The sequence below is a fragment of the Limanda limanda genome, chromosome 2 (genome assembly GCF_963576545.1).
Source record: "Limanda limanda chromosome 2, fLimLim1.1, whole genome shotgun sequence".
In the NCBI taxonomy this organism is placed as follows: domain Eukaryota; kingdom Metazoa; phylum Chordata; class Actinopteri; order Pleuronectiformes; family Pleuronectidae; genus Limanda; species Limanda limanda.
This window is the reverse complement of record NC_083637.1, coordinates 17028863-17045802: the sequence shown is the minus strand read 5'-3', so window position 1 is coordinate 17045802 and position 16940 is coordinate 17028863. Positions and strand designations below refer to the sequence as shown.

Here is a 16940-nt window from a genome sequence, read left to right as displayed (position 1 = left end):
TGGTGCTTGAATTTATTTTAGGCAAAACTGGCCTTAAGTGATCAATCGGTGACATACAGTTAGTGTGGACATCAATGAACTTGTGAGATGCTCTTTATCTGTTCAGGCCACACCGCGGTTCACCCATACTCAGAGAGATCTGCGTGCTCGTAACAGGTTCCATTGTTTGATGGAGCACAAGGATGTGTTTTTGAAAATGAGTGGTTTATAATTAATCAAGATTGTAAATGGATTAGTATCCCCAGGTCCGAGACTCAGTCATTTAAAATGGTCTCGTTTGTACCGGTACCTCTTTAACCTGTTAGCCAGGGAAAACAACGCGACCAACATGTTTTGGTTGCAAGTTGTAAATGCAATCAAACAGGTTTTGAAATAAATAATGAAAACATCCAGAAAGGTTGGTTAGCCTTCTATTCTGTGTGTTACTGTCGTCACATTGGTGTTTGACCAGTCGATTCAGCGGAGGACTCACTGACTTAGCTGCAGAAAGCTCTATTTATGATTATGAGCATATGAAGGGGTAACTTTATGTAAGCTCAATGTAAAAGGAGTTTACTATGGTTTCATAGTTTATGAACATTGCATAAATAAACCATAAAAAAACAAGCTTTATACTGCAACTGTCAACTTGCCAAAATACTGGTTGTGGCTTAGCTGCAGCTTGTATTATAATATTGGATTAATGAACATTTATGATTATTTGTAGAATTGTAACATGGCTTATATACATCTTTTGTTTAGTATTATTTAAGTTTACGTACATTCTTCACTTAGTTTACCCTGCGAGCTTGGTGAAGCCTCGGATTCAACAGCAAAATTCTAATTTAGCAGGGTGCTGCGGCCACCTGATACATCTGATGGAGAACCCTGCTCAGCTAGCTACAGAGAGCTCAGGCTGGCAACAAAAAGCAGAGCTGACGGCCATTTTGAGTTTCTGCACTGAATCCAGGCGCAGTAAATGAGGCCGCAGGATGGGGGAGGGGGGATTGGGCTCTGCGCAGTGTGCAATAACATTGGAATGTGGAGTGTAGCAGAGATCGTGCTCGCCTTTTGCACCGCTTTTTTATGTTTATGCTGACTGTGCATGATGCTTTTTTCAGGTTCCATTATTTTATGCAATAAGTTTTGTCTCACTTGTTTTTTTACAATAAGGAATTCTAAGGACACTGCAGGGAACAGACTTACTGATATGAAAGCAGAGTAGGGATGTTGTGTGCATGCACTCAGCTTTACAGTGCCAGCATACACCCAGTCCATCTCTTCTCCGTTAGTGTTGCCTTGTTTTTCATCACGCATGTCAGGGCCTGCTAAGGTGCAGAATACACATGCTAAATGAAACGTTGTTGGACATAGGTGCCTTTACAGGTGACTGTCAACTACAGTCTTGCGGGTAAACAATGTTGTAAAAGTAAAGCTAACTAACTTGACAGTGTGAGACTGAAGCAGCTTATTGCTCTCAGCAGATACGATTTTTTAGATCGCTAGAGTAACCACTGGGGCCTGATTTTTCTTATTACATTTTGGGAGTATCATTAGACAGACTGTTGAAATACCACAGCCAACAAACAAACAAACCTTCATCTTCTTCTTCTTATTCTTCTTCTTCTTTTCTTCTTCTTCTTCTTCTTCCGGTTTATTGGTGGTGGCAACCAACATCAAGAAAGCTTCTTTGATCTTTGTTTATGCTCAGGAGAAATACAAATGAGTCCTTGTTTAATGTGTTGTTTGCAAAACTCAGTTGTGACACTTTGTAAGCAATGTACAATTCCTGTAGTCCAATGTGTTTTAGCCTGTCTTGATGTATTTTATTGTCGTCAACAGAATTGAATGTCCAGTTTGATTACATTTGTAGTTACCCTCCAGGTGTCTTTGAAGTTTAGGGCTCATTTTTAGGTTAATGGCTCAGTTAGTACACAAGGGATAAAAACAGTCCCTCATAGTTCAGTGAAGCTAAATACAGGGCAACACTCTGATTTGCTTGGTCTGGTGGTTTCATACCTACTTGAACCTGTAGTAATAGTTAGAAGCAGTCATTTACAATTTTCCATTTTGTCTCTTTTTTTAGGTTGTCAAAGAATTCTCATCTAAACCTATGACTGCGGTCCTTTCAGCTTGACGGTGAGTTAAACATGCATGTTTGAATTAGTTTACATACTGAATGTTACTTAATATCATGGCACTTTTCTTGAGCGGTGCTGAACTTAGAAATGAGAATTTTTATTGCCGCTAAGCACAGTCCCTTACAGCACACATGCTCCCTTGAGATGCATACTCTATACAGGAAGGAAATGCATATACATGAGAAGTAAATGATTACACTTTAAACAGGACACCTAGCCTCTACACTGCAGTTTGTGCAACCACCAGAACTCTGTACGGAAAATCCTTCCATGTTTTGCATAACCTCTTTACTGCTGCCAACACAGTCCCTGTTGGTCCACTCTGATTTGCTGATGATTGAACCAATAGGAAGGTGGGGGGATGGGAGAAAGGTCGGGTTGCTGCTGTTGTTAACTTCAATGTCATTTCTGTTCTCTGGATCGGGGCTTAGATAATTATGAAATCAATGAGTTCAATCAAAAAATGAAGGCAAGGGGAACTTGTCAGACCAGCTACAGTTTTTCAGACTGACATGAAAAAAGGGTCTTTTGTCACACTGAGCTGCACCTTGACTGTGCTCACCTCAGGACAGATACAGCAGTCTGTAATCAGGCAGTAAAGATCTGACTGATCTGACCTAATTACTGAGTCAAATTCGTGGTATAGAAGCAGGTTTTGGGGAACCGACCAGTTTGGTCGTCAGTTAACTGAGAAGGAAGAACATTCTAGAAAAGGAAAAACAAGGAAGCCACAGGGCTCTACAGTGACCTCTAGTGTTTCCTCAGAAGCTCTGCAGCCATTTCTGTGCTTTGCAGTGCGTAATGTTCAGAACAGGTTCCTTAGTGGTAGATTCTGTGCTGTTGAGTCTTGCAGCTCTATTTGTGAAGTTTTAGATCTTTTCCAGACTAATCACGCCCTCCTTGTCGCTCTGCAGGCAGCAATGGAAGTCGTTGGGACAGAAGAGAAGAAGAAAATCTTCCGTGCCAGGAAAACCATGAAGATCAGTGATCGGCAGCAGCTGGAGAGTCTTCACAGCACTTTGTTGTCGGCAGCTCCGGGATTGTCCAACCCATCGCCGCCACCACTAATGAACGGCACTCACAAAGAGGACGGACAAAAAGCAGGGGACAAAGAGCAAAACAACATCTCGGACTCAAACTCCCCTAATGCTACATCACCTGCCTCTCCTGCTCCTTTCCTGTCCCTGAACCTGTCACCCTCCCCTGGCTCTTCACAAAGTCCCAAAGCAAAGGATGAATCTCCCACCACATCTCCTACATCACCATTCCACTCGATAAACTTTGAACTGAAAAAGATGGACGATACGGAAGAGGAGAAAAAAGGTTCCCTGTTGCCGTCGTTAAGTGATGCTGTCACACTAGCACCGACGAAATCAAAGGAAAACCAGGAAAAAGACACTGAAATGATTCCAGAGGTGGAAAAGAAAGAGGTAAATTCTTAAAAATGTCTAGGAGCGTTATCATCTTCATATTAAACAAAACAATATTGTTTTTAGGTGTTCAATTAAGTTGGTTTTTAATGGAGTTGTTCAGACTGAGAGTCTCAAAAGGTTACAATAATTGTCAATTTATTCTCATCCCCAGGAGAAACAGACTACAGCAGAGATCCCAGCTGTGGATTCGAAGAAGGATTCCACTAAAGGTCTGGTTCCATGTTCGCCTCTGCCACCTCCAGTTTCTGACTGCACAAAACCAGTGGATACAGATAGCGACGCTACAAAGGCCGCGGACCCTGAGGCCTCCGCAGCCAAAATTAAAGATGAAAAGCCTTCTTCACCTAGATCTATAACTTCCGATTCCTCTCCTTCTTGTTCCTCCTCGTCTCATCCAGCTTCCTCCTCTGCTGCGGATCTAACACAAGTCAAAGAAATCAAAAAGGATAACGTAAAAGAAGAGAAGGACAACAAAGAAGATGTGAAGAAAGGATCCGTCGGTGAGGAAAAGATGGAGGTGGACTCAGTAAAAGTGGAGACCAAAGTGAAAAAACCTAGCATCGGAAAAATCACAAAACCATCTCGACCATTATCCACTCCGCCATCGAATGCAGGTATGAGAGAGCGGACATTTTTTCACATACGCAAAGATCTGTAGAAATATACAAAAATAATCTGAAATATAAGATATGTTATTCAATACGGTTCTTATTTAAATTTTCACTGATGTAGTCATGGAATCAGGGCCAGAGAAACAGTTGTAGGCTGTGTTACCTGTTATAACGCGCAAGAGGACACAGACAATTTTTTATATTGCAAGGTGGTCGGCCATGAGAGATGGATTTAATGGACAAACCAAATAATCCACATGACCCCTGTAAGGATCAACCTCCCATTTGTGTCACATTGGACACGTTTCATTGACGGTGAAACACATCTGTTGTCGGGTAACGCCCTTTTGAATCAGACTTAAAAATGTACTTTGATGTGTAATATCGAATTCCACATTAAGATGCTAGAAAAGGAAGCTCACAGTTTGTGAGACTTAATGTTTTATAGATATTAGTGTAGTGATAACTAGAGCACTTTCATGCAATATTAAATTATAAATTATTATATAGTGCAGGGAAATAAGGTACAATCAATTTTTACAAGTATGGAAGTGCTTAAAGTTGGAAGTTGATAAATGCATTCTGTTCACATCATTACGTCACTGGCCTCTAGTTTCTGATCAGAGTCCACCTTATCATGGCTTTCCCATCCAGTTGAACATTCAGTTCTATTAATCTGTTTGTGGATTTCTTTAATAGGGACAGTACATATTAACAAACATTGCTGTAAAGGCAAAAGTTACCAAAAGGCTATTTTTAATGTGTAGCTATGAAGTCATCCGTAAAAAGACAAATCTAACAAAGTGGTCCATAAAATCTATAATTATTTTTGAAGGTGAACTGAAGTAGAAATGTAGTAATACACAGACTGAAAACCCATGTAAACACAAGAAATCCATCAGATGTTAGTGTGGTCTAAATTCTTTGTTTAGATTTAGGACATAGAACATGTAAGTAAACAGGTCTTTGTCTTTTTTTTCCCTCCTAGTGCAAGAGGACAAGGGCTCGACCTCGGGTGTGAAACGCACTTTATCAGAGGGTTCGGAAAAAGATGGACAAACGGTGAAAAGAGAGGGAAAGAGGCCGAAGGTGGACCGCGAGGAGTTGGAGGCTCAGTTGGAATTTAAAATCACTGCAAAAGCTGGGAGCCACCACAAACTTGAAAAGGTTGGCTTGCAACTATAAACTGCTGCTTTGCAAACTTGATCCTAAAGTCTAAGCTAACTAAATGAACTCTGTTTTGGTGGCAATGGACATTAACAGTTGTGCTTTTCTTCCATTCTCGACATGATCTTCTTTCTCAGATTGTGCAGCAACTAGTGGATGAACGGTTGAGGGTCTTGGAGCTGACAATCTTCGACAAGCATTTCCAAGAACTCAAGGACAGAGTAGATAAGCTTGACTGTTCCACCAAACACCAAACCGTCATTAACACGATCCAAGTAAGTAGATGATATTGGTCTCTGAAGTAAATTTCACATGCAGCATCGTAAGATGTGTTTTTAATGATAAGTTGTATGTAATTGTAATTCACTCCTTACGGTTAGCATGGTTCAGATCTAAAGCCCACCTTTCTATGTTTTTTTTTAGGCCAAAATAGCTCGATTAGCAAAAAAGTTTGGTGAAGCTAATCAGGCATCGGAGAACAAAAGGAAACAAGAGGTACGACACAACATTTTTTGGGGGGGTTTATTTGTGTAAAATCTTTCTATCTGGTTAGCCAGCAACGTTTTCTGAAAACACCTCATCTGATTTCCTCAGGCACTTGTCGCTGCTGCTGCCGCTGCTACTGCCGCTGCTACTGCCGCTGCTACTGCCGCTGTTACTGCCGCCTCTGCTGCCAAGACTGCCGCAGTTGCACACAGCCCTCAAGTTCAGCGGTAAGTGTCCATGCCTAGAGCAGTTTCATTCCTAGTTCCCTTTCAACCAGTTTATTCTTAAACATACATTAACAGGGTTTATTTGGAAGTGATTCTGATCACTTCACTGCAAGTTCCCGTTTGCCAGATCCTTACAACATGTGATAAAATAGTTTGAGTTTTCAAAATTCACAGCATGTGTTTGAACATGTTTTTCTTTGAATACAGCAGTGTGTGCTCTTTGGTATTGTGTGAATATAATTTGGCCTTTGTATGAACGTGACAATACCGGACTGAAGCCAGAAATACACACTGAGCCGTTTACAACATGTCTAGTTGACATTGTCCCAGGTTGCTATCTGTAATCACTAAAGGCTGAATTTAAAACTAAAGGATAGAATAAAGAATCCTTACATCCTCCAAATCCATACCTTTTTGGAAACCCAAGATTCCGTGTCTGTGGTTCGATTTTTTCAGGATCAGCTTTTTTTAAACTCTTACGCTCACTCCGAATATTTCTTAAGACTGGTTTGGAATATACAAACACACACCCCAGTTTGTGTTTTGCACCTGCAAAATAACCACGCGTGGGTCCAAGTCCTGAGTCTTGTGACGTTCTACAATGTGAAGCCTGAGCGTGTCCTCAGGCAGTGCAGAGTGTAGTTAAAACTGCACCTCTCCTCCCAACAGCGTGCTCCGTCGGCAGACAGTAGAACCACAGCCTGTGCCCCGTGGAGGAGTGGCGCCCTCTGTCGGTAAGACTGCTGCACTGTCTATTCAGAAGAAGATCAAAGAAGAGAAAATTGAGGACGAAGAGGACATATATATAGCAAATCATGTTATCATGGCAAAAAAGCTGTCAGACTTCAATGAGGGGAAATGCAGAGCTGACATTTTTCTCCGCACGATCAATCCCGAGTTGGAAAAAGTGCTTTACAGCAACTGCAAACGGAGCTCAGGAAAACCCAGGGCTGACCGCTACGCATCATACATATTCCGCACCATAGTCCCATATAACGTCTACTGTGACTGGGTGGCTAAAGTCAACTACGTTGGATTAATGGGCAAGGAGGCGCTCCCCAGGAACTTAAGGAGGACTTTGAGGATGCTCATCGAACGACGATTCCCTCTTCTAACCTGTACCAACTGGAGAGAGATTCGCGATGTTATCAATGAAATACTTCGAGTGAAGAGAAGACCAGAATTTTTTAAAGAATACAGTAGCATCTACTAACAATATCGCACCTGACCATCAATCAGGTTTAATAAAAAATACTGACAATTACAGCGGCCTTAATAGTAGTGAATGATTTTGCAGCCCTTGTTATTAACCTACTTGACGCTTTGGACATGGATCATACAACATTGAGACAGTGTAGGACTGTCAGAACAAACTGTCCATTGGTTTGAAAAGTTTCTAACAAGCACTTATCAGTGCGTGCTGGCAGGTATCACTTTCACTAGGGTATCAAATTGAACTCCTATTCATTACATGTATCAGCGGTCCTGTATCAACAATGTTTCAAACGCAAATATCCACTTCTATATAGATGATACTGTGATATACTGCTCTGACCTAAATCAAACCGGCCTTTTTGTGAGCAACGACTAGCTCTTAATGTTACAACTTACTTTGTGTGATTTAAAAGTTATTATTGCTGATAAAACACAACTCTGGATGTTATCTAATGCAAAATGAAAGGAACTGAAACTTTCATCTATCACTACGTTTTAGGGCTCTGGGATTTGCTTGTATGCTTTCATTGGATTGTCTGCCTTTTTCCTGTGTTGACTAAACCATCGGGAAACTGTTATTTGTAAGGCTATTCTCCGTCCACTTCCGTTGTACCTAAACTTCTTAATCTTTCAAAAAAGGACTGGAAATTTATGTCTTTGCTGCTTTCTCTCTGTCCCTGAAGCTGTTACTAAATTGGGAAGAATAACGTTTAAGTTAGCTGCTCCCTCTGTTGGAATAGGGAAAAAAAAATTAGCTTAATCCCAATGGATGCATTTAAAGCAATTTTGAATTACCTTTTTTTTGGCTGGTTATTTTGCAGGTGTGATGTCTTGCCTGCTATCTGATTCACATTGTCCCCGACTTATCCGTGATGTTCATGACTTGTGTCGAATATTTGAGATATTTTATGATTCTGATGTGTATTCTTTATTTGCATTAGTAATAGTTATACATTTGTCTGCAAGCCTGTTAATTATGCTGCTGCCAGTCCTGGCCAGGACACTCTTGTAAAAGTGATGTTTAATCTCAATGAGACTTTTCCTGGTTTAATAAAGGTTGAATACAAAAAAAGAGTTTTATGGTTCAGCAACAGAAGCATACTGGGACAATTGTCATTATGGGTCACTGAAATATTCAAATTATCTAAATATCACCCTTACTGGACAGAGGTTCCTTTTTTGAAATGAAGTGAGTCCTTGGTGAGTTCGAGACAAAAAAAAAACTTAGACATGTACTTAAATAATGAGATACCACAATTTGTTCGAAGATGACTGTATGAAAATGAAATAAATTGAAATGTCCTCACTGTACCACATCCACTCGTCTTCCTGTCATGTACTTAAAGGTCCAGTGTGTAAGATTTAGGTGAAAGGATGCCTTTCACCCAAATGCCCCTAATGGCGGAAATTGAATATAAATAATGCTAGTGAGGTTTTAACTAGTGTATAATTGTCTAAATTGTACGAATTGTTGTTTTCTTTACACTAGAATAGGCCCTTTATATCTAAATACTTTATATTTACTTCGGGAGCGGGTCCTTTCTATGGAGGCCGCCATGTTTTTTACAGTAGCCCAGACTTGAAAAACACTATGTTTTTATGACGACTGAAGTCTACCACAGGTTCTCTTCATGTTTGGAAGGGGAGGCTGAGGTGAGGGGTTTCAGCTGCAATATGCAACTTCACTAAATGTCACTAAATTCTTCACACTGAACCTTTAAACCACTCTAAGTATAAGCAATTTTTCTGAACAGGCCAGTCCGGACTTCCATGGAGTTAAAGCAGATATCAACAGTTTCTTCCTCCACCCAAGCTGGTGAGTAGTATTTTTATTTCAAGTCGGATGTTGAGTTGGTCTGAAATAAATACAGTGGAACAATTTTCAGCTGAGTCACAAACTACAAATTTACGGGATTTGTTTGTAATCCTGTTTATTGACTATTAGAGTTTGCATGTTCTCTCTGTGTTCATGTAATTTTATCTGTATGACGTAGTTTCCTTCCACAGCACAAAGATATATTTTAAAGACCCAAAACCACTATCCTATTGTTGAACCACAATGTATTGCCTTTTTTAATGTAAGAGTACATAACTGAGACATTATGTAAAAATTCTGTTTTTGTAGGAACAAATTGAAAATAAAAAATATTGCCTTAATTGTTTTGATTGAATTTGTCTGCATGCGAGTACTGCAATGCTGGAATAGGTTTTCACTTTCGGGATCCTTGCCATAAATATACATGACATAATTCCACACTGTCTGTATTTGAAACGCATGTCCTGCGAACCGTTCACCTTCTCAACTTCACACTTGGCTTTTGTATTGTAAATGTGTTGGGGGGGCAGTGTGCCTTCAGTCTGTGAACAAAAATTGAATATGCCTTATTCTACATCATCTGATAAACTATACCAGTGGTCTGCAACAATGTGAAACTGCAGGTCAAAATCCGCTAGATAATTTTGATAATCTTTCAAATATCACTGCACCGTAGACTGTATACAAAAAGCTCTGCACACAACGTCCAGCACACAAACCATAAGAAAAGTCTGAGGAGGACTCACTAATGATATGGAATAATTCTGAAGTAGCTCGAGAGCAAGCCAAAGAAAACAGCCCATTCCAAAATGGCAGGTTTAGAATAGGCGCTGCATAATGACAGATAATTTGCCTCAGGTTTAACGCCCTTTAGTTGTCTGTAAGTAACGTGAGTTTAAAAAACAAAAGATCTGTTATACTTCCTGCCGCTTTCTAAAACAAGCCATCTTTCTTATTTTCCCCAGTGAATCTAGCTCAGACAGCTCTGTCATCCTCTGTCCCAGCTTCAGTCACAACATCCACCTCCACAACTATGGTTCAGCAGGCACCCATCCTCCAGCTGATCACCTCCTCTGCTAATGCTGCCAACACCTTGGCTACTGGCATCACCACTCAGAGTCCCACAGGCACCCTGCTGCTGAAGGCCGGCCCTGGGAACAGCATGATGGCTTCGGGCCAGCCACTCCTCATCCAGCTGGCTAATGGTCAGGCAGGAACACTGGTCAACTTCCCCGTCTCCTCCTTGTCTGCAGCCAATTCACTCAACAAGGGCAAAACCACTGCTTCTACCACCACGTATATCCTCAAGCCCGCTCCCAACATCACAACGACATCAGCTTCTACACCAGGTGCTGCTACTGTCTCAGCGCTCCAAGCTTCCCCCAGCCAGTTTCCCTCGGGCCAGATCTCTCTGGCCCGGGCCGTGTATCAGGGGGGTGCTGGGGGGATAACTACGCCCAATGCTGGGGTGTCCATAACCACGGCCAGGACGCCAGCTCAGTCCATCTCCCTAGCCGGAGCGATGTCGTCAGCCTCCTCTCCTGCAACGTCTGGGCCAGCAGCTACGGGTTCCACTGCTCCGGGACCTCCACAGGGGACATCTCTGACGTCAAAGACAGGTGGGGGTTTGCTGTGATTATTATTATTATTGCTGTGGTGTGTTTAAAAGTGTAACATAATTAGGCTTTCATTTAAAATGTGTATTATCATTGTCTAAACAGCAGCGTGCTTTCTCAACCTTTTGGTGATTTTGTCGTTGAGTTGCTGCCTTCTTCCTTTTGCTAAATTTCTCAACTTTTACACCCCCTCCCGCCTTTTTCCAGACAACCAAGCTGCCGCAGCCACTCCATCCAAAGCACCCACGGCACGACCCAAAGGCTCGGTCATAGATCTCACTGAGGATGATGATGATGTGCAAGGTAGGGCTGAAGTGTACTTTTCCACCCCCGTAGAGTAAAATACATGCTCCACTCATTGAATTGTTCTTTATGTGCTAACAGATACTGTATTGAAAAGCAGTTGTGAGTCTAATAGTATTGCTCTCTATGCTCTCCAGTGACAGGAGTGAAAAATGCCATTGTCGCCGCCCCCTCCCCGACCCAGCGTCCGCTTCCAACCGTCAGCCTTGTCAACAGTAAGACCGCCTCTTTATATGTCGAGCATGAAAGGAGGATTTTGAGCCGAATGACATATGAGAAACACATAAACCAGTGCTTTACATTTCATCATGGCTGTTGGCTGCAATCAGTTGATCTGGTTTTAAAATAAGCCGCACGTCTAATTTTCATGTCTGCTCTGTCCTCAGGTACAGGAGCAAGGTTGTCTCCACACAGCAGTCCTCAGGTGACTGTCCACCACCGCCCCCCACTGGTGAGGATTTAGAAATACATTTGTCAGATTTTTTAGGAATTCAATTTATCTCTGTTTCTGAAAAACGTTTCCATAACCTTTACACACTTTCCACACACTCTCTCTTTGCATGATTATTTAATTATTCAAGAAATTGTGATGTCCTGATCATATTCAGCCCATTTTGCCAGTGGACCAATTTATGACAATAATTTTCTCTTTCATAGGACTCGCCAATGAAACCTCGCCCTGTAACCACTACCACCCCGACCCGGGTCTCGGTGCTGCCCCCTCTCCCAGTGGCACCCGTACCGTCACGTTTGCCCCCAGAGGCCGAGCGGACCACACCTCCTCAGCAACCCCAGCTGAAGCTGGTGCCAAGTCAGACTGGTATAGTTCTGTCCTGGTGTGTGTCAGAAACTGACCGGACCTGTGCAGCTGTAGACAGTTATCACCTCTATGCCTTCCACCAAGATAACTCCAGCAGCAATGTGTTGCAGCAGCACTGGAAGAAGATTGGGGAGGTGAAGGCCCTTCCTCTGCCCATGGCCTGTACACTGACACAGTTCCAGTCTGGCTCCACTTATCATTTTGCTGTTCGAGCCAGAGACATCTACGGGCGTTTTGGCTCCTTCTGTGAACCTCAGTGCACAAACGTCATCAGCGCCAGCTCAAGTTGAGCAGTTAATGAAAGGAAACACAGTTTTGCATTTGAAAGTTCGGGACTTCCTTTACTTCATTGTTGTACGTTGAACACAAACAGTATATGTAAATATCTCTACATTAGCAGCTAGACTTCTGAATGACTTGTAAAACAAGCAGCAATCGGTTGGTTTTGTCTGGTTAATGTTATTGTATTTTTTGTGACCGTTGTATATTATCGAATTTCTTTGCCTCTCTCCCAAGTCAGATATTTATGTTGACTCCTGTTACTCTGCCCTGGATGTGTTTTGCTTTACTTGAGAAGAGAACACCGGATTATTGGTGTATACTCAAGAATTGCACAGAAATGTATAAATGTGTGGTAGAAACTGAATGATAACTTTTGTATATGTTGTCTGGCAACCAGACTTTGACAAACTCAATAAAAGGTTTTATTAAAGTCTTGGCTCTTTTTATCTGCTGTTTTTTTACTTCAAAGCTCTCCACTGAAATTACACAGTCACATTCTATCAACTGGATCAAAACAGTGCTGTGACAAAATTCCATGTTTTACAAGTTTAAATTGATGTACAGTAGCCTACTTTACGCACACAACCATTATGATCCAGCTAATTGGGCTGATCTCCCGAAACTGCTACTCTATAAATTTGGCAGCCAGTGATGCCAACATCAGCTGCGACATTAATTTCAGTTCTCATCTACAAGTCATTCCAGACAGCCCACAAGAGGACGCCAGTGTAACATTGTGCTCCATTTCAAATTTGTGTAAAAAAAGTTAGTAGCTCAATGTAGAACGATAAAGCTGCCATTCATAGAACCTCAGCAGTTTGGCAAGGTAGCCTTCATGTCTAATCCAAGATGTACATCCACTCTGACCTGCTGGTTACATCATCACTGATCAAGCTTACTGTTCCTGGCAGGCCACAGCAACCATCAGGGAAATGTCCCGGTTCTCCTCAAGGACTGTCCAGTGCGACCCGGCTGTGTGTTAGAGTGGGGGGGGTGGAGAAGGACTGTATTTAGTGAAGCTGGACTGGGAATGACTTGTTAAGACCTGGACACGTGTTATGTCCATTCCAGAGGAAGTTGGGGACGTGAAATCCAAGTGGGTCACATCACAAGCCTCAGTCTCACAGGTGAGTGGTTTAGAAGCCAAACTCTGACCAACCTTCAGATGAATTGTCGTAAAGGAGGCTGGCCTCAGTAGGAACCACTGATCAGACGGAGGAAGGAACACTGAAAGAGATCTGAACCCATGGATCATGGCATCTGTAGATGGAGCTTAGTCGGTCAGAATAGTTGAGCTCGTGTTTCTTGGTTAAGTTTCTTACATTGTCAATAAACTACAGTAGAAAAGTCTTGAATTGACCACCTCTACTAAAGTAATGTTGGGGTACGGTATGGTGCTACTTAGTGTACAGTAAAACAAAGGGGGGCTGTTTAATGAACCTTGCTGCTCAGCCTTGCCCTTGCCTCACTGTCCCACTGTCACAAATTCTTTCTGTCACCAGAACCACAGATAAGTTTAGTCTGATGAAAATATTTTTGGAATAAAAGATTTATTAAGACACCCCCTTTTTGGGCAATATTTACTTTCTTTTGGTTTTATTTATATAAAAGTGTTTTAAAAAACAAGTCTTTTTTAGTTTTTATTAACACATATCTAAATCTATTAAATACATAGTTCTATACAGGTTCTATTGAAACAAACTGGCCCTGGTGTGACTGGTGTTTCCACTAAGGCCTGTTGTCCCTTAACGGGCTGCAGGTCTCTTCAGTGGAGATAAAGCACAGACCCAGTGGTTGGTTTTCAACCTGTAATGGTGTAAATGTGACTCAGAGTCAAACTGAAGTTCTGCTTCACTCAAAAACTACAAGAAGCCACAACAACAGGTGAGTTCGTTTTCCACGTGTCCGGCTGCAGCTAGCTGCGGCTAACAACAGTTAGCTTAACAGCAGTTAGCTTAACAACAGTTAGCTTAACAGCAGTTACAACAGTTAGCTTAACAATAGTTAGCTTAACAGCAGTTAGCTTAACAACAGTTAGCTTAACAACAGTTAGCTTAACAATAGTTAGCTTAACAGCAGTAAGCTTAACAACAGTAAGCCTGATAATAACTAGCTACAGAACTACACATTCAGTGACCCGGGGATTTATTAAATTAAGGAATTGACAATGTCGTCATGTCACTACCACAGGTTCACTAAAGATGGCGTCATTGTATTTGGTAAACTTGTTTTAGATTTAATTTATTTACTGAATCTTTGCAGTTCTGTGGCAAAACAAGTGTTCAGGTCGTGTAGGAAGTTTAACAAAAGTGCAACCAAATGTCAAAGTATTATTTAATGCAGCTGGTCATGATTTATTATATAAATGTTTAACAGCATTGTATACTAGTTTAATTTATAACAAATCATATGTAAGAAGCAGGTGTATAAGGGTGTGAACTTGAATTGACTATTGTTCAGTAGGTTACACAATATAGTGCCTTTCTAATAGAGGTGTTACTTTCAAATTTGATTATCTCCATATAACAATAGAAGAATGCAACAAAGTATGAATTTGAGGTACATGTACATGACATGAGTATATTTCATGTAAATCCTGCTATACCCTTCCTCTGCACTACACCTCAGAGAGTATTATTGTACTTTTTACTTCATTACATTTGACAATTTGACAGTCAAGATTGTAAACATACAAACAAACACACATATGATGATCTTACACAATAAGATATTATAAATATATAAATTATAAATACAAATAACCAGTTAAAGCGGACATTTTAAGATCATTAATCCATCATTTGAGGTTACTTCTCAAGAACAATATTAATGGTTGCAGCTTATTAATCAAGGAAAATTATCTGTTGATTAATCTGTAATGGAAATAATCATTTGTTGGAGACATTAAAAACTGTTGATTAAAAATCAAGTCTACCTAAGTAACTACAGGGAGTATAATCAAATTTGCACATTAATATTCTGTAGGAATATATATTTATGCTAAAGAGGTTATGTTATTTTTAACCCCTGTCTGTTGGTCTGTTTGTAGGATTACACAGAAACAACTGAACAGATTTCCCTGAAACTTGGTGAAAGAATATGGTACGACTCAGGTAAGAAGCCATTAAACTTTGGTGTGGATCCAGAATTATTTTCACTTTCTGAAACATTGTGAGAAATGGCGTTTTTCAGCATTTTCACTGATTTCTCAGCGAATAATTCACAGAACTTGATGAGAAAAATCCGGCATGTTAAGTGTACTGATATGAGTGTGTGTACATGTGTTTCAATAGAAATATTGATTTAGTCAATTTAAATATGGTTAAATAAAGGGACTGTTTTTTTTTACTTCTGAGCGTTTAATAATGCTAATGTATTTTTACTGAAATTATGTTTTCAATTCAGGATTTTTACTCGTAAGTGAAAGAGTAAGTACATTTTTACTCCTTTTACTTCTTATAGATTAAATATTTGAATACTTTTCACCCCTGCATTTCCTTATGTTATTTTCATTTTGTTTTCTGAGCTCAGGGCGACAGTAGAGGGAGCCAATGGTTTTCTTAGCAGAGACAGTTTTCTTGACAATTGTTGCAGCAGCCCATCTTTACTGTCGCATCTCTCTCTAATACCCAATACTACAGAGGAACCCACCTCCACCCAACGCTCTGTATGTCTGTTCCTTCCACCCCCTCCTTTTCTCTCTCTCTATCTCTCTCTCTTCCTCTCCCTCTCTCTCTCTCTCTCTCTCGACGAGGGGGAGGAGAGCGAGTGACTGCAGTTGGAGTTGTGCTCTGCTGCGCTCTCCGCCAGCCAGGGGTGTGTTGTCGGCTCCACACTCTTGTAACTCTGGTTACACAGGCAGCAGCACCCCCGCCATGCGAGCCAGCATGAGTGCCATGTCTCACAGCTGTGTTGGCAGAGGGTCGCGGCTCATCTGAAGGGAAGGTAGCATCTTGCTTTGAGGAGGACGGAAGACACAAGAAGACCAGTTGCAGAGGCAGAGAGAGAGAGAGAGAAAGAGAGAGAGAGAGGGGGTCTAACTGAAAGCCTCCCACTCTCGCCCTCACTTAACAGAGCAAAAACGGAAGGCTTTGGAGTATTCAATTTTTTCTTTCGTTTTATATTTTTCTTATTCCTCATCGCGGTGCTGGGAGGTGCTTCATCTTTTCATATAGTCTCTCTCTCCATCATTTGCCTCCTCATCTACTTCTCCATCTACCTCGTGTATAATTTTCTCTGTTCATGAGTGAGAGAAAAGAGAAAGGAGGGAGTTTTTCTTTTCCATTTTTTTGGTCATTTCTTTCCTCCCCTCTCGCCAAACCCCATCATCACCTGTCGATCCCTCCTTGTCATTTAATCTCGGCTGCTGCTGCTGCTGCTGCCATCACTCTCCCCTCATCCCACGCCTCTCTCTGTCTCTAAACTCTGATTTTATATGAACTTGGATGAATTTTCTTCAGCGATAATCCAAAAAAACCCTCCATGAATGACTCTTTTTTTCCCTTTTCTTTATCTTTTGGTCCCTCCACACCCATTTTCTTTGCATCACACTCTTGTGGGATTCTTAAATTTTACTCTAGGTAGGTTAACTATTGTTTAGTGTCTGTCTATCTGTCTGTCCGTGTGTGTATTTGTGTGTGCTTTACGTATACATAAAACACACATTAACACACAAATGCACTCGCACACTAAACTATGCCTAAAAGGACAGTATTCACTGAGTCGATATTCGTCTGGTCTCGCATTGTTTTCTCATCCTCCTGCTCCTCATCCGTCCTCTTCATGGCAAAGTGCTCCCATTTTTAATTGTCGTCTTTGAGGAATCTTTATTCACGAGTCATGTG

The 16940-nt window shown here is 41.2% G+C and overlaps 1 protein-coding gene across 2 annotated transcripts in view; it reads left to right on the top strand.

Annotated features, from left to right (window-relative positions):
- Positions 1–12526, top strand: part of atf7ip (activating transcription factor 7 interacting protein) — a 28676-nt gene extending 16150 nt beyond the window's left edge. The window contains exons 2-15 of one of the 2 annotated variants that reach the window (XM_061088842.1): positions 2066–2118; positions 3035–3550; positions 3705–3762; positions 3952–4167; positions 5153–5331; positions 5469–5606; positions 5755–5826; positions 5926–6044; positions 9014–9075; positions 10041–10694; positions 10899–10994; positions 11132–11209; positions 11381–11445; positions 11652–12526. In XM_061088842.1, coding sequence (XP_060944825.1) covers positions 3041–3550; positions 3705–3762; positions 3952–4167; positions 5153–5331; positions 5469–5606; positions 5755–5826; positions 5926–6044; positions 9014–9075; positions 10041–10694; positions 10899–10994; positions 11132–11209; positions 11381–11445; positions 11652–12104 — 2700 coding nt within the window. In that variant the 5' untranslated portion in view covers positions 2066–2118; positions 3035–3040 and the 3' untranslated portion in view covers positions 12105–12526. Of the gene's footprint in view, positions 1–2065; positions 2119–3034; positions 3551–3704; positions 4168–5152; positions 5332–5468; positions 5607–5754; positions 5827–5925; positions 6045–9013; positions 9076–10040; positions 10695–10898; positions 10995–11131; positions 11210–11380; positions 11446–11651 lie in introns of both variants that reach the window. The other variant, XM_061088834.1, reaches the window with a different exon arrangement.
- The last annotated feature ends 4414 nt before the right edge of the window (positions 12527–16940 follow it).